The sequence below is a fragment of the Dermacentor silvarum genome, chromosome 9, assembly GCF_013339745.2.
Source record: "Dermacentor silvarum isolate Dsil-2018 chromosome 9, BIME_Dsil_1.4, whole genome shotgun sequence".
NCBI lineage: Eukaryota > Metazoa > Arthropoda > Arachnida > Ixodida > Ixodidae > Dermacentor > Dermacentor silvarum.
The window spans coordinates 159717876-159741615 of NC_051162.1; the positions used below are offsets into that span (position 1 = coordinate 159717876).

At 47.1% G+C, this 23740-nt stretch overlaps 1 protein-coding gene across 1 annotated transcript in view; it reads right to left on the bottom strand.

The window, feature by feature from the left end:
- Positions 1 to 1741: 1741 nt before the first annotated feature.
- LOC119464589 (steroid hormone receptor ERR1) overlaps positions 1742 to 23740 on the bottom strand; it is a 133651-nt gene continuing 111652 nt past the window's right edge. Inside the window, exons 7-9 of the mRNA XM_037725616.2 lie at positions 23402 to 23486; positions 19604 to 19794; positions 1742 to 17782 (exon numbers count right to left, since the gene is read on the bottom strand). Of these exons, the coding sequence (XP_037581544.1) occupies positions 17406 to 17782; positions 19604 to 19794; positions 23402 to 23486 (653 nt within the window). The 3' untranslated portion in view covers positions 1742 to 17405. The remainder of the gene's footprint in view (positions 17783 to 19603; positions 19795 to 23401; positions 23487 to 23740) is intronic.

Consider the following 23740-nt stretch of genomic DNA (forward strand, 5'->3'; position numbering starts at 1 on the left):
AGGTATTAATTGTCCCCATCGCACAAATTGCTTCGCTACGTGTGTGCGACAAGCTGATGATGCCACGGCGACTCCGTGTTCCAACGGGAAAGCGAAAGTTAAATTAAGAAAGTAGCCGAGCGAGCGCTGCGTTTCACTGCAGTGCGCACTTGTGAAATGCGACGCGCCAAGACTGGTATTCGCGCATATGTAACCAAGAGGAAAGAAATACTTGGCGAAGTGCTCGTGCTCGATTAGATGTTTAAACCATAATTTTGGGACAGCTGCTACATGACCCGCTGACTCAAAACACTACCGCCTGTTCTGGATGTCACGTTGGCGCGCTTCGTTTGTGTGCTTAACGTAATAATTTTGCTAAAAATGGTGGAATAGGTCAATGTTTGTATAATACGTTGTTAGACTAAGTGGTGTCCAAAACACGGCAGACCCCCGGACATATTTACGGCTCTGCAACTACTTCCGGCATGTGTTCACAAAAGCATAGCCTTCGAGATTAGTTTGTTACTCAGAGGGATCCGTTGCTGGGGCTACGATTTGGACACCACCTATATTGGCATGCGAACTAAGTTTGCGTGGCGTGCGATATTTTCAGAACATCCGGTCGATCAGTCAAAAGTTAAGAAAATGCAGTCTCTGGTCCCCAACCCTTTGTACAGGACCGCATTACACACGCTAGTCACTGCCCAAACAAGTTACAAAAAATATTGCCATCGAGTTCTTCCTAATGTTTGTTCACACTATCACTGCAGCTGTAACTTCTAGTACGCCGAAGTTTTATTTGTCATTTCCAATAACGACGTTCAAAAGGCAGATACAGGGCACCATACACCTGTCATCTTTTGGCGCTGAGACAGGGTTACCCGTGCTCTTTTGAACGCCAGCGGTCTGCGAGTTCCGCGTCGCGAGTTTTGCGTCGCCTCGAGAGATGGCGCCACGCTGCGTGGTGCCTCCTTCAGGCGCTTTTCTTTTAGCTGGGCAGTGCGCGCTGTCTCCCTGGCGTCTTTCGCTGCCTATCGTGTAGCCTTCAGCCGTTCTTCTTCAAGCAGGGTAGCCATTTCATGCTTACATCTACTCTCAATTACGGGAGAGCCAGCATTTTTTTTTATCTGCTACACGAATCCTTCCTGTAACGGCAAGACGTGCAACATATTTGGCCGCTCGGTTCACATGCACGGCTTCCACGCACTCTGTGACGGCGGGTGATCTCTCCGATCGTTCACAGCTGTTGCATTTCAGGTACCAGAAAACGGTAAGAGAGGATCGCTTTCTAGAACCGAAGCAAGGAAAACATGAGCATTATAGCTCATATCTTTGCAGCCATACTACCCACGCGCCTTTGGTATCGTCGTGTAGAGGAAAGAAGCCATTACTCGACCATGCATGTGTCGCGTGAACCGAGCTCCTCTCTCGGGCGTTCCGAGAGGCACAGCTTGGCAGTGCGTTTGTCGATCCGAGCAGAAGTGGTCGTGCTTGAGAGAGCTCACTCAGCCATAGTAGGTACAATCTATAAAGCTCAAACCTGCGCTCATCAGGAGTCATAAGGCCTACAGCTGCGTACATTCTTGCAGAAATTTCACGCTTTCTCGGTTATGGCGACCCCGCGTTCTATAAATGGTGTGAAGAGACTGTGGCAGCAAGACAGGCCGGCGCAGGTGGCGCTGAAGTCAGTCCGACGGTGGAGGCGCCTGGCGGATGCAGTGTACCCATAAGCTAAGAACAGAGAGCCACGATGAGACGTATAATATATATACTTTTTATTCACTTCCAACAGTATTTTTTTTCTTCTGCGACTTACTTTCGTATCTGTTCATTGCGCGTATCTGATCAATCATGACAAAGCAACGAGACACGTGTCCACTTCAGGCGCGCCACGCACCAAGCTGCGTGGTTGCCAACAGAAGGAAACAAAATAATCCGACGTGGGACACTCGAGAAAAAAAAAATCCTCTGGCAATATATCATGCACGCTTATGTACACGGCAGGCACTGAAGGAAAAAAGAACGCACACTTTTTTTTATCATTTTCGCTTTACCACCCGTCGACATGTATCCGTGTCACGCCGACACGTCCCAACAGCTTACGTGCCCAAAGTCCTACTGCGACCGTAGGGAGTTTTAGAACCGCGGATTATACGTATACTAGCGTAGACGACTGCAATACCGTAAGTCGTATCAAACAGCAGCGCCGACGGCAACATCTCGCAACGCCGAAAACGTTTCTCTCACACGACTCCGCGATTCGAAAAATTAATCGAAAAATAACTTCCATGGCGATTACGTCACTTCCAAAACGTTTGGACCAGCATATTGTTGCTTATTGCTGGGTCACGAGATGTTGCCACGAGCGCCGCAGATGTTCCGTTTACGGATCAATCGACAAATTCTACGCTGGTACGCACGTCCCCATTACGCTGAAACTGCCCGATATCTGCGTCGATAAGTCAGACAACGTAATACAACCCCCGCAATGTGAAATGTGTTATCATTTGTGTTCCCCACAAGGCGTGGCAACACTCCGGAGCGGAATAAAAATGAAATGACACGGGAAAGTTCAGATCATTTGTAAAGATCTCGACGGGCTTTCTACCTGGATATGAATCTCCCGAACGAAAAAAAAAAAAAAAGCAATACCGACCGGTCGTACGTGCATAGTGTAATCTTCGCAGGCTAACTGAAGAACTGTTGGGGTCGCCAGTTAAAATTCCTACCCTTTCTGGGCACCACGTCCTACAACAAAAATCGTTTGCCGGCTTTTGGAGCAAGAAATTGTATTGCATAAGGCAAGGACACCCTAGATTAAGTGGATTCGAAACTGCTCGGAAAGGTCACGTGACACAGACCATCGCTTTCTTCCACTTGATAGAATGAGCGTGAGCAGAACGACAACCGCAGCAAACAATGACAGTGGGCTCCATGCTCGACGTGAACGAAATTTCGACAGCGCTTCCAGTCACGTGACCCCGTTTAAGAACATCCCGCAAATGCGCCCCCGAACGCGCCCTTGCCACGGGCAGCAACTTTGGCAACCGAGTGTCGTTGTCTGACGTGGTGAGGAGAATAAAAAAAAGACGCCTTCATGGTTTGTCAGACTGCTGTGAGCAGGCAAATGAGGCGATCTTTCAGTTCCGCGGGATGTACTCTAAAATGTGTTGCACCCATTGAGGTATTACATTATCACACAACTCGGTCGAATTTTGCGCCCTTTGGGGCACCAAGCTACGACACCCTTTATGGTGTAATTATGTTACACAGCAATTATCGTCACCAATCTCGTGCGCAACTCTCTCTCTTTCTTCCCCCCCCCCCCTTTTTTTTTTCTCAAACGTGGCGGGCCCGGTACTTTCTCATCAACAACGCCACGCAGGTATAATGGGTCCTTAGCCTTTCCAACAGAAAAGTAATGGGCGCAGAGCGACAACGTCCACACGCGATTATCGCAGTGAGACAAAAAATTTGGTGTACATTTTTTTAAATAGTGCACCGTTAGAAATATACGACAAAGTAACGCTTCAAAAGGTGTAACATTTAGAGTGTGGACAACGCGAGGTACTCCGCGTGTGCTTCGACCGCACCGTAAGCTTAACGTTTACGCAGCTGAGCGAGCGCCACCTAGGCGAGGCAAGGCATAACTGGTAATCACGTTTGCAAATAACAGTTCGACAGTATTGTATCATCGCAGATAACTCAATCCATGTAAGCAGGGGACGACAATTCAACGTACATACTCGGTGTCGAGCTTCCTCCAGAACGGTTCTCGGGATGTGACGTCGCAGAAATGAGCGAACGTGATTGGCTGGTACATTCACATAAATCATCTTTTAACTGCCCTCGATTACATGAAGGCGGATTGCCTTAAATCGATAGGCAGAGGCGGTCCTGGAAATATTTTGGAAAGCACGCATAGTAGTAAACTACAGTAGAGAGGATGTCCCAAAACGTGAAGTCGAACCGCGGCCATCTTACCATAGACACGAAGATAACGTTAGCGCATAGTGGATGACATAGGAAGCGCTGTCCGATCACTTCGCGCGGGTTTACGATGACTAATTCCGCCTTGCTGATGCCGCTCAACGTGTCTTTTTTTATCATTAGTTCGAACGCCTAGACAAATTTTATGGGAGGTCAATACACAGCCAAAGGTAATATATTTTCGCCTGAAAAAGGGATTTCATTAGTATACACTCAAGGAGCAAGAACCCTTGAACTGTGAGCGGCCTCTTGCTGCTGCGGCTCTTTCGGAGGTGAAGTACGGGAAAGCGCTGGCTTCACCTCCCATCAATGGGCGTAGCCGGAAATTTTTTTTTTTTTTTTACTTATTTTTCTGGGGAGGGGCACGCGCTTGACTGGGGGAGGAGGGGGATGCAATCGGGTGTCGTCGCACATCGTTTTATCCCGAGTAACCTTACACAGAGGAATTTCGAGGAAGGGGGAGCGAACGTGCCTGTTGAACCAGTTTGGATTAAGCTTGCTGCTTTTAAAATGAAAATACCTAAGATAAACTCGATTATGTCGGCGGAAACTTGACGCGTTGTTCGAGCACTTTATAAATGTTGAGGAAGATCGCAATTTCAGGAATTGAAGCGATACACTGCATTGAATTACCGCAAATAAAGGGAACGAAGCGGGAACGATACAGCCACGCTAAATCCAGCACCAATAACAAGATAACACAACTTCTTAAATTGTACCTCATCGAGCTTTAAAGCAAGCGGCACACATTTAAGCTAACGTCGCGTAACCCAGTTGATCAACGCTTGTAAACATTTAACGTGCTGGTTGCTTTGTCTCGCCTAGGTGGCGTTGAAGGGACGCTGCATGCTGCACGCAGACTCGTAGCATGTGCGTTCGCAAGTTGCAAGTGAAAAAGTCACTTGCAGAATCTAAACATGCGCCCAATACCACAGTTCGACCGATCGCCTGCTTCGCTGCACAGTTAGAAATCATGGGACAAGTACTACATGGTCAAGAGCGCCATTTTGCAACCCTTTAGCATGTAGTCTTGGCACAAGCGGTTATCGTTATCGTCCTTATCGTTACGCTCCCAATACTATTTCCTGCCTGTAACGCTACGAGAGGCTCTGAAATGAGCAAGGTTCTTTAAAAGGGTGGTACGGGCGCGCAGCGTTGCACGAGGGAAATACAACAAATGGGCACGTACGGATTTTGCAGCAAGACTACAAAGGTGTAAAACGTTAGAGGGCGCACAGAAGGTTGCGCCTCTGGTGGAGGATGTCGCAAACTCGCTCACTAGATTACGCCGACGGAACTACGCTAACGCACGGAAGTCGTGTAGAACTTTTCGACTACAGAAAAAAAAGGAGGGAAAAAAAAAAACAGATAACCTAACCTTCGCAGTACCGAAGTGTGCAATTTATCATTGAAAACATCGGGATTTTTTTTTTTTTCTCGCGGCGGGGGATTTACACATTGTCTGTTCGGAACATACCACGGCAGTGGCAGCTTCGAAGAGGGGCTCTCGATGCACACTCCTACTCAAAATTTACCAGGCCACCGAGCACATGGTTAACAGGACAGTACAGTGGTGGTGCTTGGGTTGCATCCCTAGCGCTCCAAAGCTCTGGAGGCCGACGAGAACAGCTTTAGAGCCACTTCTTTGTTGGGCTAGTTTGCGCACAGGTTCACACAAAGCTCTGGTATGAGCAGATGATCACAAAGGATAGACGCGTGACAAGATGAGCGCCCTGTGCTCCGCAATTATTAGCGAGTGTGTGTTCATGCCAGAGTGTTAACCAAAGCTCTTTGCATCACTGTCGCATGCCTTAAGTGCCAGGCGGGGCTTTGACGGAAGCAACACAAGTGCAACGGTCCTATATGCAAATCTCTGCTTAACCTTTGACAAGTAATGGGCCAAAAGGGGGGAAGCGACACAAACACAGAATACGGATCACACTGGGTCACCAGTGTCACAAACAACACAGTGCATTGTCTGTAGATGGCGATGTTGACAGACGCCGTGTCCACGACAAAGATGACAGACGAAGAGTCGTAGGTGTCGCATTCACTTGCATTACCATTCCCCTCTTGTGCAGTTACTTGTCCAGGGTAAGCAAACGTCACCACACTTGGCTCAGCAACCAGCAAACATCCAAGCACCCCCCACTACATTGCCTTGCAATAGTGCTGGCTGCCACACATACAGTAAGCAACTTAGAACTGCAGTGAGACATGAATAAAAACACACACTACAGCATGTTTCCGGAACAGCATTCATGCAGCCACTTTTGTTTTGAGAGCATGCAGACATCTAGGCCAATGTGTAATGAAACTGCATGCATGGTTTCTTTCTTACACCCTACAGAAAACTTGGAGAGCACTCGGGATTTCCTAGCAAGCTGCAGGTGGTATACCCTCCTCCTAAATGGCAGTGTAATGAATGAAATGACAAAGGAATACATATGCGGCTGTTAAGACCAGTCCTGTTTCAAATACCACAGTCTACATGCTAGTCCCAATAAGTGACTACGACTGGCCAATGCAGTTTTTCTGAAGACTAGTTGTAGAAGACAGCTTCTCACATGCAAAACACAGCCATGCAGACTAAATCACAATGTCTGGGGAAAGCTGCATATCTTGAGCTTGAAAAGCAACTTAGAACGCTGCTTACCGAACCTAACCAAACTCCAGCTGGGTGATGCTGGACCGACTCATGATTAAAAAAAATAACAATAATAATCACGACCCCATAGAAGTTTCAAAACATGACGTGGTGGCAATGTCAGGGTTTTAAAGGAGTGACAGGTGATTCCTTTCATGTTCACAGCTATGTACAGTGAATGTTGCCCTAAAAGAATTCTTAAAGATCAAAGAAATGATAATATTGAAGTGTCCTGGTGTGACACACACATGGGTTGACAGACAAAAGAGGTACATCGACAATGAAACAAAAATCAAGAAGTGAAGGAACAATGCAGTATTGCTGTGCGAAATTTTCGTGGGACTACAACACCAAAAATGCAAATGGTCATGAAGCGTTATCATGTTTGCGTAACCACCTAGATATTGGCAAATGACCGAATAACTTCCACCAACTTAAGGAAATGCCACTTCCAGTGCATCACTGTTAAGCTTCAGTTTTAATAACAGTCAAATGTATCTCAACCTTGTCCTCAACATTGGGCGATGTTCCTCAGACAAGGTTAGACACTATTGCTAATGCTTGCTGTGCAAGCTTCAGTTTATGTCACACAATCCAACAGCTTGACCACAAATTCCAGTGCTACCATGACTGCGTAGTGCATGGAACATGCCTGGCAGTGCACGCTTCTGCAAACATGCATCCGTACAATGTTATGACATGCTTCGTTGCTGAGTTTATGTGCAATGGTACTTCAGCTTACCTCATTCTCTGTGAGTCACACATGCTAAATACTCCATGCCTCACTAAAGCTGTCTTTCACAAGCGAAAGACAATAACCCATCACAGCTGCCTATCACTTCACGTTTAAAAACAAATGAAAACAGAAAAACCTGCACAGCCAATCCCACTGAAAAAGTACTAAGGGAGCTCTGAATATGGAAGTACCATTTGTTGACAAGAAACTTAATGCTGTTGCGAGCCACGAGCAAGAACGAATAGCAATGAACAAAAAATTTCGTTTCTGCCAATCAGCACAAGCGTGCATAGAGGATCATCAGTCATTCACACACAAACACTGAGTGTGCCAAGCTGGACGACAGCAGCAAATCACAACTTATAACCTCCTACCGCTGTCCACATATCGTTTGAAACTGTAGTCTCTCAGTGCAATACATCAGCGAATGGCAGTAGACACTCATGCAATTAGTGCAGAACCTTCCAAATGAACCCCATGCCATCAAACCGGCGCCATCAACGATTACATTGCACAGTAACAAGAATATTTCAAAGGATACATTTGCCTGATGTTTTACAGATTCTCACGCTGCATGTGCTCTAATCTCAGGGTGAATTCTACTGGTCACTCTGGAGCAGGTTCACATTCTTTAAGGCAAAGAATGTGGTCTCTCAGTTCGGACCAGACTGAAGTCTTATGCTGCTTGTTTTGGGGCAATTTCAATCTGCAGTGGATCAATATCTCTTGCACAGATTTAACCTGATGTTTCATCGCACCTAAAGGGATTCTGGCCGCACATAACTTTCACTACAATTCGGCATACAGCATTTTACCTTTGATAGACTTGGATTTGTGAAATTCGAGCACTATCTAAGCACTCATTTGTGGATTCAAGAAGCCCGTCCAGAACGTCCAGGGAAATTCACCGTAAGTCCATGTTTCAGTGGGCAACCGAATATACTACAATGTACCAACTATAATACAAAATAATTACGCTGCTGCTGGTCACGTGAAAAAGTTGAACCAACACAGTTTCACTATATGTCCAAACATCAACTAACAGAAGCCTGCTGCACACACCGTTTGTAAACACATGGTTTTCAAGCATTTGCACAAGCATGACAATACGCAAAACCAGGGATATCACACACACGGGCTAAACAAGGCAAACTGCAGGGCAGGTTAGTCAGCGTGATCACTGGCCACCACATCCGGTAAACCAAACCTTTCATAAACCCCAACTGTCCGTTTCTCAAGGCAAGCCTCTTGCACTATATGGGGTAACCGCGACATATGATACCACAGAAAAGAATGTGAAAAGCGCAAGCACAGTGCAGTCACAGCGACACGCAAGTGATGAATCTCCCTTGTATGTGAATGCCAGAACTGCCCGCGAACCATTAAATATATGCAGAAATCCCTGTTGTCAGCTCTGGCAAAAAGTCCCAACACTGGCTGCAGCCTTGCTCGATGCCAGCCGCAACAAACTGCTTGAGGCTATTTGTACTCCGTGGTTGATAATATTGCTCTGCCCATTCGCCAGGGTCACCAATTACTGGCCCACTGACCAAGCCGCTGTCTTAAGTCTCCTTGGCAGTGGTAAAACCTAGGCCTGAAGTTGAAACACCCAAGCCTTCTTACCAAGACAAAAAAAATATATATCTGAAGAGTTCCTTCTTTTTTTTGCAGTCCACAAGTCAGACTGGGCTGAAAAATTTAAGCGAGATCTCTCATGGGCCTGAAATGTAGGGGTGCGTGGCAGCTTTCGAACGCACAATGACAGAGTGCGCCTTTGAATACCCAGCAACACTGAGTAGTTGGCTGTTAGGAAATTGTTTCCCAGTTCCCAAGCTATGCAAACTTTATTGGCCGTAAGTGCTATGCTTTCCCAAGGTACAGCACTTCATCCTTTCATCTAGGAAGAAGAAAAAAAATGTTTTTTTTTTCTATTGTAATCAAACTTTGCATATCTTGACATATTGCATGCTCCGATTCCCTTTTCATTTTTACCATAACAGTTAGCAATATTTGGCTTCATAAACCTTAATTTCCTGATGGGAACTTCCTTAAGTAGGGAAAAAAAAAACTCATAGCAACGTGAATCTGCTCGGTCTCGCAAAGTCCCACTGGTTCCACCAAACCTTCCTAGTTTTGACATCCCCCTGTTACCCGTCTTGAGTTAAGCAAGTATTTCCTGAGAAGGCTGTCTGTGAACTCATAGAAGCCATGAATGAAAAGAAAAGGCGAGGGGGGGAGGGAAGAAAGAGAGAGACAGAAAGACAAACAAATGTGGTGACTTCATGTGATGCACGTAGAGAACTATCAGCAACACAATTTCATAGCTGATAGTTTCTTGACAAGTTTCACTGTCTCGTGCCAGGAAAGTGCCGTGAAGTTTTCTTCAAAAATTGGCCACCATGCCTAAGTGCGACACAGTTGCTGTGGCAGAAAAAAGCTAGCCAAGTTTGGGGGTAAAGGTTTCGCGTTTCATCACAATAGTTTTTGCGAGAACTATGAACCAAAGATGTGAAAGTACAACAAATCATAAACTTGTTAAGTCACGAATGAAGAAAAGAGATAGACTGTGCTTTAAAAGCTGCAAGTCTGAGCAGGATTTTTTTTTTTTTTTTTTTTACAGGGGGTAACAAGAGTTAAGTGAAAGTAACTGTGGTTGCTGTCTCTGTTACTGTAACTATCCTTGTTGATCACACAGAGTTTTCAATTGGCAAGGTTGGAAGCACTAGACACAAAAGGATCAAAAAAGGTGTTCAACATGCATGATGTGCTGAGAGTCTTGTATAATGCAAGATACAGCACGACATTTCTGACTATGGCATTGCCTCCACGACATTAAGCACATACCCTCCTCCAAAGAGTGCAGTCATTCACTACAGGGTGTAAGGTGCACTCTTTGGCATGTAACACCCTTTGGTGTGTAACTAAACACCTTACATCCTCTGGGATGTGACTGCCCCCTGAGGTGTAATACTGACCGTAGTTAAAGTGTAAGTCTCTCTCTTTGCTTTTTTTTTTTCCGGAAAGGAATTGCTTGTGTCATTAGAAATGTGCACCTTTTAAGGATATCTTTTATTACACAACTTTCATGATAAACCATGCGTGCATTTCCTCTCTAATGCTGTGCAGCCGCTAATTTCCTGTCAAGAAACACTGTGGGATGCTTAGATATGCATCCCACAGTGTGCAGTGTGCACAGATATGCATCCCACAGATATGCAGATGTGTTTTTGATAGGAAAGTACTGGGTGCACAACATTAAAGAATGAAAATGCGCATGAGGTTTGTGACGAATATTGATGCATGAGAAAGTTACACTCTAAAGGGTGTCACTTTAAAAGTGCGAACATTCACTGTTTACCACCTTACATTCTTTGAGGTGCAACTGCGCTCTCGTTTAGGGGTAATTAAAAAGAAAAAGTAAGTGCTTACAAGTGTCAAAGTTGTATACCCTATCGAGGAATTTTGTCAACAATGATGGTCATTTTTGATAATGTGCAACTGGTAAATAACGCTATGGGACACAGAAATGCACATGGCACACATGACAGCAAAGTGCCTGATATGAAACAAACTAACTCTTTTGTTACCGCTAGAAATGTGCTCATTGCTGGTGCTTTTATGCTTTACTATTTTATTTAAAGACGTAGTAGTCACAACGTATACTGTGATACCTAAAATTATAGCCTGATCACTGGTGTTTTTAATGGCTGTAAAGCAGTAATAATTGCGTAGACAGTTGTTGAGAATTCCTATGTGGAACTTCAAAGAAGCACCTCAAGGAACACAATTGAAAGTAATAACTAGCTATTTTTAGTATAAGCCCTGAGAGTTAAAAAAAAAACAAATAACAAAATATCAATCTGGTTTCTAGTTCCCAACTTTTGCAAGTCAGATCACTCAAAAAAATTATTATGACAATTTGTCGGCATCAATACTAGCCATGGTGGTGGCCACGGTGAAGCCCACGCTATGCGGGAAAGCAATAGCTTCGCAAATGTCAAAACGGGCAAGTTCCTATTGTACAGGAAGCATTTGTTTTTACTCTTTGCAGAGGCAGATGGTTTGTTTTCAACTGCATTTTTTACACTCGCAAAGCAATGGCTGTCAGGTCAGACAGCATGCAGAAGCTTCCTCATACTTGGATACTGCATTCAATCAGCTTTTCTGTGAAGACAAGGTGGTCCAGGTGGGAGTTCAACTGATTCTGGAAGCCTACACATGCTTTCTTCAGTTCCTGTACAGTGCTGTACAGTAATGTGGAGTGTTGCATAATATTGTACAGTAATGAATAAGGCCACTTGCACAGGCGGTGTTCACAAAGTAAGAGATTGGACTGCTAGTCCAGCATCGGTCGAAGGTCGGTCTGAAATCAACGGCATGCTCTGGTGCGAGTGAAAACCTCACATAACGGCAAGTATTGCCCATAATAACTTGTACATATGATATGCTGTCGAAGCACCGATGGATAAATGCAACCAGCGGTGGGGAAAATAATGTTGCACTTGATATTAGTCTAACACAATAACAAAAATAACACGGACTCATGAGCACCCGGCGTTACTTGAGACATCGTTAAAACTGCCCATATGTCAGATGAGAAAATTGACAACCGGAGAGATGCGTCTGTGTCTTCGCTGTTGCTGTCATTTAAAAAGTATGTTGCCGAGTCAACCAAAGGGCAAATTTTGAGTCTTCTCATTGATAAAGTGCTAGGAACACTGGAGACTAGTTTAGACAATACCCCCAGTACAAGTTTCATTTTTCCAGACTCCACAATCTGCCAAAAATTGTCAAATCTGACAAATAGTTAATGTTCAGTCACCATTTCAGACGTGTTACTAGTAGGAGAATTCCAACGGAAACATTTAACGATACTTAGAAAAACTGTCAATAAAATTGATCAATTTCTATTGGTGCAGGTAACAAAAAGAGTTGAGCAAGCTCACACAGCACTAGCGACACCTATTGCTGTGGGACAAATTTATACCCTAACTGAGCTACGATTTCACAGTTTGCACAATAATTATGTCCCAAAATGAGTAGTGGAAGCTTCCTCTATCTTGTTGTTGTATGCACAGTGCATTTCTGTTGGGAACTACAATGTTGTGTGGTGTTCGTGACAGACAAACAAGAGTGCACATTCTTTGACGTCAGAATCTAAAAGGTTGCTAATTTCATGTTATCTCCTCAGAGTAGGCAGCCCAGTCAGGCAGTGTGTGATCAACAAGAAAAGGTACAGTCCCCGACACAAAAAATGCAATGCATGCTGCCAGAGGTGTATACCAACGTCATGCTGCGAGACAAAGAACAGTTATCGAGAATAGAATCAACTTAGCATCACTGAAATAAGACAACAAGAAAAAAATGTCAAACATTTTATATGGGCAGTGCACTGCATAACTTGAAGCTGCTGACCCACAGTCAAGTCCAGATTTCAGTGACGGCGCCCAGAGGTCAAGAGAGGACGTGGCGCAAACAATGAAAACTGTGCTTTCAATGACCACAGCTACGAAAAAGAAAAATGTGCACATGAAAGTCCTGAAAAGAAGCTCATAACAGCAGTGACAGGTCAAATGTAGTCTTGCCAAAATGGCATGAGCCCAGCACACTGTAAATCGCCCATTTTGACCTAGCTACATTTTCCATGATTTCATCACATGTAGAAATTCCTGAATAGCTTGGGAACGCTACATTTTGAAAGATGACTGCACGACCATAAGGGGCGTGCGGATCAAAAAAAGTGTTGCTGAAAAGTCTTCACAGTACTCATTCTTTACAAATGACAGGCCCTTCACGAAAACTGTCAGAGCTAGCGTCTCGTGGCTTGTAAAAGCTGCGCTGCTTACAGTGGCCACGCATAGCTGGATAGCCATTTCCAGTGCCGGCAAGTGCCATTTTATAAACACCCTGCGACACAAAACAGCGAGATCTACTTGCAAAACTTTTAACGGTGCTCTTCCCTTCCCCCCTCCCTACAGACAAAGAATCAATGGCAGTTGCAACCAGTCAAACATAGAATGATGATCGACGAAACGTACGTGAGTGAGTGAGTGTGTGTGTGTGTGTGTGTGTGATGTTCTGCAAAGTGCCGACAGGTGCATCCCCAGCGCTATCATGTGCGTGCTTACTAGCGCCTAGCTTGCCCGCAATGGAAAACGAACGTGATGATAAACGATTGAAAGAAACGTACGAGCTAGCATGAACTGCGCAAAAATGCAAACCTAAACGTGCCTCCGTTTCAATACGGAGGCACTACCGTTCCGCTACCAACAACCTCCACCTACCCCACAATCCTAGGACTCTCAATTCAATGCAAGGAGCGACGAACACAAAAACAAGCAGTAAAACAGAGTGGGGGGGAAAGAAATGCCTTTCCCGCTTTGCTTACAAGGCAAGCTTGGGAGAAAAGAGTCAAAAAGTTCAACAAGATCGCCTCTGTAATGTATTGGCACTCAAACAAATGGGAGGTGTGCCTCTCCGAAGCGCGCTTTAACGTGGCAGTCTCGAAGACATAAAAATGTGCACCACAACAGAGCAGGTTTGTTGAAAATGGTGAAAGGGTCAACACAGGGAGGCAGAAATGCAAAACAAAAGGTATGACAGTCAACAGCAGCAAACAACAAAATAATCTGTCTCTAATAAAAAAAAAAGAAAGACATGATGGCTACAACAGAAACATGGCTAGAAAGAAAAGAAAAAGGTAAACACGTGCACAGTCGCTTGCGTGATGGAAAGGGCCAGGAACTAAAATGCACGGTACGACGCAACAGGTCCGTCGCAAGGTACACCGCAGTGGCAGGTCAAGACGTTGCGTTCCAGTACGTTGTGTGGCAAACCAAAGTTCAAACACGGCGCGCCCTTGTGCGTCCCGACTTCGGTCAATCTCCAACCGCACAGGTCATGCCACCCGCATTGGCATCCTCGAGTTCCCAGCACACAGTCAGCGGCTTGAAGCCTCTCGCGGGGAATCTCAATGGATCTCAAATGCCGTCTGCAGCTTCGAACGTCCACTTCTCCGGCCGTCGTCCGCAGTCTTCACTGCAGACTATGCTGGGCCCATGCTTTGATTTCTGTCTTCACCAAACAGACTGTCCCAACAGCACATGCATGAAATGGCTGGGATAGCAGAAGCTGGGTTGTTCACGTTAAGACGAAAACCTTCATCCCATCTAACCTAACCTGCCATAAAGTGTGTAGATCACTCCGACATTGTAACAAGAACATTGGGGATACTACAGGCTGCTAAAGAGTCCTAGCAAAATGATTTTTACAAAGATACCGCGTGAAAGCAGCATCGGACAAAAAAGTTTTCGATCAGTTTCTTTTTTTTTTTTTTTTAGCCGTAGCATAAGCAGCTAGCTATGTTAACTCTGTCCCATTGCTGCATTAGGTTGTACAAGCACACAGTTGAAAATCGTGGTACGCTGCTCTGTTTTCGACACTTTAAAATATGTAGTATAGAATTGCCAATGCACAGCCTATCACTATTGTTAGCGATCGGTCTAGTAAGTCTTTTCGTACAACTTTAACTGGCCCGACCGCTGCTACTACCTTGGCCATTAAGTGCATACTGCAGGAGGCGGTCGTCACAAAGGCTGAAATCGGAGCATGGACCTCAGTTGCAGCATAGGACCATAGCAACAGCACCTAGGGCTGCCCCGCTGGTGTCCATCTCAACATGAAGAGGTGTGCGTGAAGTGTGCACGTTGGCAACTCGGTGCAACACGGTTCAACTGACCTGCTGCTGAACATATGACGCAATGCCTCGCCGGTGCATCCGTGCCACGGAGGCGGACTTCACCCAATTTGAACGACTCCGTGCAATGCGGCACGCCGCCGATCCTCTTGCAAATGGCTTGACCCCCTCGCCTCTCTCCCACTCTTGACGCAGTCCTCCGCACAATCACACATGCACAAGCACACAGTTCAAGCACACGGCACCACATGTCCAACTACAACACGTAACAACTGTTTTCAGCAACATTAACAGTCAACAAAACAAGGCTCTCCACACCAAAAACAACAAAGTTCCCAGCCCCCAAACACAACGTGGCAAAAAAAACCCAACCCACACTCTCGGCGTACAGCGAAGAGCGTGAAACAATGACCTAACAGCAAAAGTTGACTGGCACTCAACCAATTACATCCTAAAATAGTTCATCTGCGGTGTTCCACCGTCTATAGCTGCATGGTGCGGAGCAGGTCTTAGCACTAACGCAAGAGACGGCCCGTATGCTTCTACTTTGGGGTACATTTCGAAGACTTTCACTAGGTGCTCACTCTAGAGTGCAAACGCTACAGCAGTGATGCGGTGCCCGCTCCATAAGGGTGTCCTAACAAGCCGTCCTAGAGAGACTGATCCTCTAACATCTACCCAGGATCCACTGACTACGGCCCTTCGTATAGCTTCGACGAGTAACTGTCGTGAGCTGCTGCCGAGACAAAGCACTGGCGGCTGTCGATGTCGCTGATATCTGCAGCCCGCAACGCAGGCACTATGGCCAATGCTGTATCCCATTCTGCTGATGCAGTTTTTGCAATTTCCAAGCACTGTAGCTGTACATGGAACAAATCTCCTGTGAAACACGCACCTTCCAAGCGTACAGTCCTCCAGTTAATGCCAATGGTTAGGTATTGCTGAGCCTGAACGAACATGACAGAAAAAGTATGAGCCTTTTTGATTGCCTGAGCAAGCAGCATGACTTCCTCAAGACTCTCGGACAGCAGCCTTGTGAACTAACATGCCCAATCAGTCAACGAGTTGGAAAAGGGGGTCCTGAACATGTCAAGCATGATACTCTGCTGGCTGAATGTCGCACCACATGCAACTTCAGCCTGACAAGAACTTGCCAAACCACTGCAGCTAGCCAGCCTGTTCTCACACAATGGCCTGGTTAGCGCACCTCATCATCTACACACTATAACTGGCACAAGGTACCACAACAAAAAAGCCCCTCGCTGACTAGCAACGAGAATGTTAAATAGATTCAACTTAGAATGGCCTGATTACAGATGTTTGCGAAGTGTCTTACAGCTATTTCAAACCACCCCATTTGGTGTCCCCTAATGTTGGGCACACATTGCAAACTAGGAAACTTGCCAATCCAGACAACAAACTCGCTCTTCAACCTGCACAATCAACGTGCCAGATACGATGCCCGGTCAGCAGCACAAACAGTCTCTCGTGAGCTAGCACTCTGGGTCATGAACTTGTCCTGGCGCATTGCCGGCTAAGCACTGGGCCATGCACGATGATACGCCGTGCCAGGCAGACAAGCTAGCTGCGTCAATAGAGCTCGACTTCCCTCGACTACCAAATTCTAAACTATGCCTCAATGATGGGAATCAACCTCTACACGCGGAATTCTCTCTAGTCTGTGAGCCACAGCCACCACGTCAGTCAATACTAAAGCTCTCTGCCAAACCTCTCAGCAGCAGAAGCAGCAGCTCGCAGTCCACTAGCAGTCGGCTACGATAGACTAGCAACTTCCTCTGCATTACAGTGCTCCCCTCTTCCCAAGACTACTATCTGCTTTCGCTCCGATTCAGTGCAGTAGTGCAGCAGACAAACGGCTGCAGAAGCGAGTCTAGCTGCCATGAGTTGCACCGAAGCAGCTGCGCATCCTGACGGCTTCGCAACAAACTCGTCTCTGGTTCGCGCCAACCTGAACCAGCAGAAGTTGAGTAATGTCGTCACCAAGCCTGTGCAACACCACCGGGAGCGCAAAAGACTGACAGACGCAACAGTGGTCTGCCAGTTCACACACACACACGCAGCTGGTTCGGCACATCCCCGACAGGCCAGGTGCAAGCTTCGGCACTAGTGCACAGAACTAGAGAAGCAGCGTGCACGTGTGATGGGCCTCCTCCTCCTGCCAGCTCCTTGCCAGAGGAAGGCAGCAAAGAGGATAGCACGCAATGTAGCCTCTGCAACACTGTACAGAACTAAGGAGACGGTGCACAGGCGCATCACCGAGCGACACGGGCACACTCCCCCACCGGCCACCAACGCAGCTGCCTGCCAAAATGAAGAGTGCCACCGTGCGCACGTGCTCACCGCACCAGCGAGTGTGACTCGAGCATCTCGACAAACAGCTTGTTCATGGGCACCGTGCCGTCCCTGCGGACACCATTCCAGAAGCGGCGCACCACCATGTCCAGCTGCCGCAGCAGGGGCAGGCACATCAGCAGCTGACTCGAGTGGGAGGCTATCGCCGTCGCGGAGGCCAGCTGCTGCGTGGCCGCACTGTTGCCATTGGCTGTGGTTGTCGTCGTCGTCGACACGGGCGTTGAGGTGGGAGAAGAGGCAGACCCCGATGAGGATGAGGAAGCTGTGGAAGAACTGCGCTGCGCGGCCACACAGTCGTGCAGGCTCTGAAGGACAGCGTCACGCAGCTTGTGCACTGAGGACGCGTCCTCGAGATGGATGTCTGCGCAGGAGAAAGGCGATAAAATGCATGCTTAAAACATAGAAGTCTGGGATACAGTGCAATACCCATTACAGTGGTCCATCAGATGCATTTCCAGCACTTCAGGGGAAAAAAATACTGCATATTCTCCTTTCTCTGTTATTCTCTGTTATTCCTCCTCTCTCCTGGAGCGCTTGAAATGTATTGGATGTCCAAATTCCAACTAGCCCAGCTTTCTGCATTAACCCTCACAGTGTCAGGTATTTTTCAGATGTGATGCACTTCCAGCCTCGGGTTTTTTTCTCAGATACTATTACAGTAAAACTCCGATGATACGATCACGGTTGGTACGAATTTCGGTGTTATACGAATACGTATTATTCCCCGGCCGAAATACATTGCTCATAATACAAAAAAAGATCAGCGTGAGCAACAGCGGCGGCAGCCAAGCGGGCCAAGTCAGCGGAGTGACCGGCACAGACAAGCTGGCACAGCGGGCCTAAACCCGCCTAAACTTTCACCTTCCAGTTTCAAATGGCTTTCGCGACTTTCAAGCTTCGCAACTTGATCATTTTCACAAGCTACGCGTCTTAACTGCGATAACTAGCACTGCTTGAAGACTCAGAAAGACAAAGCGTGATAAATAATACCACAAGAACACTTGAAGCCACAGGCACACAGAAAGATGAGACAAATCCATGTACCGTATTTACACGATTGTAAGTCGACCCCCCCAAAATTGCATGTCTCAAAAAAAAAAAAAAAAATTAAGGGGGGGAGAAAACCACGCGAGTGCATTTCACACAAGGGAAATTTATTGATGGGGTTGCTAAGACTACTCATCATCACTAGAGTTGACCTCACTGGTACTGTTGCTGTCATAGCTGCTGCGGTCCCACAGCACGTCGTCATCAAAAGTGAGTCCACACTTCGCGAACGACCGCACCAGGACATAGCGCGGTACAGCCCCCCACGCAGAGAGGACCCACCCGCACACAGTAGCCAGAGAGGCCAAATTTTCTCGCGCTGAAGCCGCCACTGCCGCACCACACGTTCACTGACTCCAGACTTGCGTCCCGCTGCGCAGTTGTTAGTTTCCTCAACATGGAGGATAGCAGCCCGTTTGAACGCTGCTGAGAACGAGCGCCGAAAGTTCTTGGCACTCATGACAGGCGCGACGATTCAGCACAACAGCAGAAGCGACAAATGCGCGCGGCCGTCGAAAACAATCGTATCTCAAAGAAAAGCTCTTCCACCAACTACTAATACCCCCAAACAACGGCTCTTCCGCCAACTACCAAAACCCCCCTAACGGCGGCTCTTCCATCAGCTACCAATACCCCCCAAACGGCGGCTCTTCCGTCAGCTACCAATACCCCCCAAACGGCGGCTCTTCCATGATCGATGTTCCCACAAGAGCCGTGCGCTCGTGGTGCGCGCAATCAAAATGTATGCACAACAGTAAATTATTACGCTACGCTTCTACCGTAACCATAAAAGCATAGGTGCAAAGTTGTAACCACGCCGTAGCGCCCCTGATTTCTCGTTTCTCTTGCCATTACTAGCGGTACACGGTTCGGTTTCGTTTCTAAGTCGACCCCCCAACATTGGATTGCCAAATTTGAAAAAAATGGGTCGACCTACAATCTTGTAAATACGGTACTAAATGTCATTCCCATGGTGGTTGAACGATCACAATGCTGACCTCTATGGTTTTTTTTTTTAGGAAGCTCTATGGCCCTTGGCAGCGTACGGGGACTGTATCCACATTGTTCCATGCCACAAGCGCGAGGCAGGGCCATTGCGTTGCCTAGGCTGAAGAGTGGCATATGCTCTACTGACCTGCGTTGGTGAGTAGCAGGGCCTTGAGGGCTAGGAACTCCTCCCGGGACACGGAGAGGGCCTCGAGCCGCTTCACCAGGTGGGCGGTGTGCAGGAAGAGCTCTTCGGCTCGACACTCGGACGCTTGCCGCTCGTCCACCACGAGGTCCGAGGCGAACATTAGCCGCACGGGGGGGCTCAGGTGGCACGACCTGTGGCAGACGTTACCGATTCCTTTCATTCATGGCTCCTCGCAGTTGCACGGGCATACAAGGTTTTGATCTACGGCTGACTCGGGTTCAACTTTCTGCAAATGGCACAGGCTCTAGGGAGGGACAAAAAATGTACAGTATGGTCCGCTCTTCAAGGGAATACCGAGTAGACCATATGCAAAGCCTGCAAGTGCGGTTCCAGCGCCTGCACCTAGTTTGAACTGACCAAGATAGCAAGCCTGGAGCTAGAATTGTAATTAAGCTGACAACATGTGGGTGGGCGACACCATTCCTGCCGCCCTTTGTCGCCAGCACCACCCTCCAAGCTTTCAAAACGTGTGCCTCAGCTTTACCAGTGCTACTAGCGGGAATGCTGGCACATTGGTTAGGTCAAGATAGATGTGCGGGAAAGCCCGCTTACAAAATTTTGCGTATCGTACGTCAGTATCCAACCCCATATAACTTGTATATATGAACTTCATAGGAAAAAAAGTGTGTGATGCAACGCATCAGGCAGAACAGTAACAGAAAAAAAATTACTGCCAAGTCTTTCGTGGCGAAACTGACCAGAAGCAGTATTCTCAGCCAATCACTTTGGTTGATATGATCCCTTTTGCAAGATCTCGCACAACTTGGCACTGGATGCAAGTACATTTGGCCGATCGTGCTTCCGGTCCTGTGCCTAGCTTGCTTTCTTCACGCACTGCCGGGAACGCTGCTGGCCATATATACTTCCATGCATCTAATGCTGAGTCATCCAATATCCCGCGAAAGTGGTTGCAACCCCTAAAGTGATCTCCCAAGGCCAGCACTCGGTCCCAAAATCTAATTTGGTGTTCCCTTTAACAATGGTCTGCACTGTACCATGCATTATGTCTTTTTTTGTCCTTCATCTCAGCTTGCGCCACTGGCTTCTCAAGATGCTTCCCCAACAAGCCTAAATCTTGAAGTGCGCTACGTTCAGTGACAAAGGTGTGACAAAGCAAGGAGAACAACACAGACGGGCAGAGCCGCGTTAGCAGAAGGGGGATACTGACAGGTGTGAGGGCTGGACGTGAAGGCTAGGGATGTTAGCGTGGCATGGCAAGTCGAGACAACGCAACTTCTTGAAAAGAACATGTTTATTACATCACTCAACCAAAATGTGTCCGTCCGCGCTGGCGGCGGGAACAGGAGAAAGAAAGAGCGAGCGTATGAGCTCAGGCCTTGCTTGGGCCTGGTGTCATGTAGGCTTAAAGGAAGCACCAGAGGTGGCACTAGCGATCACTTACACTAAGACAGGCGCTCACATATACGAGCACTCCGCACTTACGGAGTCTGTTGTGTTGCATGCGCTGCGTCACTCTAGCGCCGTGTGGCACGCTGTGTGCTTTTGAACAAGAACAAACAGAAGCAATGGGCAAGCACAGATGGTCCTACAGTGCAGGCTTCAAACTTCAAGTGGCAAAATATGCTAAGGAACATGGTAAACGGGAGGCCAGGCGCAAGTTCAACATCGACGAAAAGTGTGTTTGCGGCTGGTGTAAGCAAATGCAAGACCCTGGCGAGACCACCTGAACCCGGAAGGCTTTCTGTGGGAAACAATGCAAGTTCCCAAAACTTGAAGAGGACCTCGTTGAGTACGTTCGCACTACTAAGAGCAACGGCTTCGCGGTGTCTGCAGAAATGATCCGCATGAAAACAATCGCTTTCGCTCGGCACATGAACATACGACCTGGAAACTTCAAAGCAAGTCGAGGACAGCTTCAAGATTTTATGAACCGGCACCAACTCTCCGTCCACCGTCAAACGAAGCTGTACCAGAAGCTGCCAGCTGAATACGAGGACCAAGTAATGAAATTTCATTACTCTGTCATTGAGCTTAGGAGGGAGCATGAGTACTGCCCGTCTCAGATAGGCAACGCTGGCCAGACCCCTGTCTGGTTCGATGCCCCTGAAAATTGCATGGTGGAAGCCAAAGGGTCAAAAAGTGTCTCCACGCACACGACTAGTGCCAAACGACAAAGGTGCACAGTGATGGTTTGCATCACTGCTGATGGAAGGAAGCTTCCACCCTACGTTGTCTTTAAAAGAATCTGCCAAGAAAGAAGTTCCCCCAAGGTATCATAGTTCGGGTGCAAGAAAAGGGATGGATGTCTGATGAATTGGCCGTAGACAAGTTGAAAACAGTGTGGCAGAAACGACCAGGAGGCCTACTATGCCGCGAAGCCCTTCTTGTGCTCGACAGCTTTAGAGGGCACCTAACAGACCTAGTGAAGGCTCGGCTGGCTGACTGCCGAACGCACTTGGCCGTGATTCCAGGTGGCTTGACAAGCGTGCTGCAACCACTTGACATTTGTGTAAACTGGCCATTCAAGACGGAATTTCAGTGGTGCTACTCCGAGTGAATGGCCGCGGGCAACCACGAAACAAATCTGACAGGGTGACTGAAGTGAGCGTCTCTTCAGCAAGTGTGCATTTGGATTTTGGATGCATGGCGTTCGCTGTCAGCGAATACCATCGCAAAGAGCTTTACAGTCACGGGGCAATCAAACGTCATGGATGGCACAGAAGAGGATCAGCTCTGGGAGAACACCGATGAGATGAGCTCGACCGACAGTGGTGAGAGTGCCGATGAGCTGAGCTCGTCTGACAGTGACTAGCGCGAAAACGACGAGGAAGAGTGAAATAAAATGTTCATATCTGTGTCACCACTTTTTGAATTATCCGACACTAGTCGCAATGGCACTACAGTGTGTTAATAGACAGTTATAGTTTAGCATACGTAATACCATTGTGTACGCTATAAAATAGCGGGTCGTCACTGCGCAGGCGCTGAACACTAAACAACCCATAGTGTATAGCGTACGCACGCTAGTTCTCAGATTTAGTGTTACCGTCTTTTCATGGTTTATGTAGTTTACGTAAAACATGGTGGCAGTCCCCGCTGCCCACTTCGAATTGAATTTGTCATTGCTTTTGTAGAATTCACTTCGTTCGTAGCAAATGACTAAGTAAACTGCTTTCGCTAGTCTCAGCCTCTTCGACGACAGTGTATTCTGGATAACCTTGTGGAGTTTTCGAGATCGCTTCTCCTTTCGAACGAGACGAAGCCTAACGAGGGAAACCTATATGTTGAAGTCGGGAGATAGACAAAACGACGGCATGTGGCCTCTGAGATTGGCAGATCTCGCAGGCCAACTAAAACTAATAAATGTGCGCTGCTTAGCGTACGCTGTACTATAGCATATAGCACGCGCTGTAGTTGCGTACGCTATACTATAGCTGTCTAATGTGTAGCTAAAGGCCTGATTCGTGCATAACCTGCACCTGAGCAAAATTTGATGAAAGAAAGTGCAGCTTATACACGAGCATATACGGTATACCAATTCAGTGGAATTCATGAAGACCAACGACTGAAACAGGAAACTTGTGCTTGGTCATTATCTCTGCAATGTGGTCTTCTGCACAATACAAACTTTTTCTCAGGCTCAGCTGTCTTCTGCAGTGACATTTGTCTTCGAAACCCTTTAACCTAATGTTCTGCAATCATTACACAAATCATCAATTCAACTTCAAGGCATCAGACATCTCGACCAATGATAAATCAGGGGCGCGACAGTCTCACCTGTAGGCCAATGCCAGGGAGAGGATCTCGGCCCAGGTGGTTTGTAGAAGGCGCATCTGGTCATTGAGCGTCAGGTCGGTGAAGCCTGGTTCCACAGTTGAACAGTTGCAACGAGTGTGCAAGACAAAAAAAGCAATGACCTCATTAACCAACATGGCATTAGCTATGAAACCTTCCAGCATGCAATGTTAACCAACATTAGTGAGCACAACAGCCCTGTTGAGTCAATACGTATTTCATAAAGGTCATGAAAGCATTGTGGTGTCTTGCTGTGCTTCTGTACTTTTGACTCATTTTTCATGCTAAGCCTTTATTAACATCGACTGCCTTCACCACCTA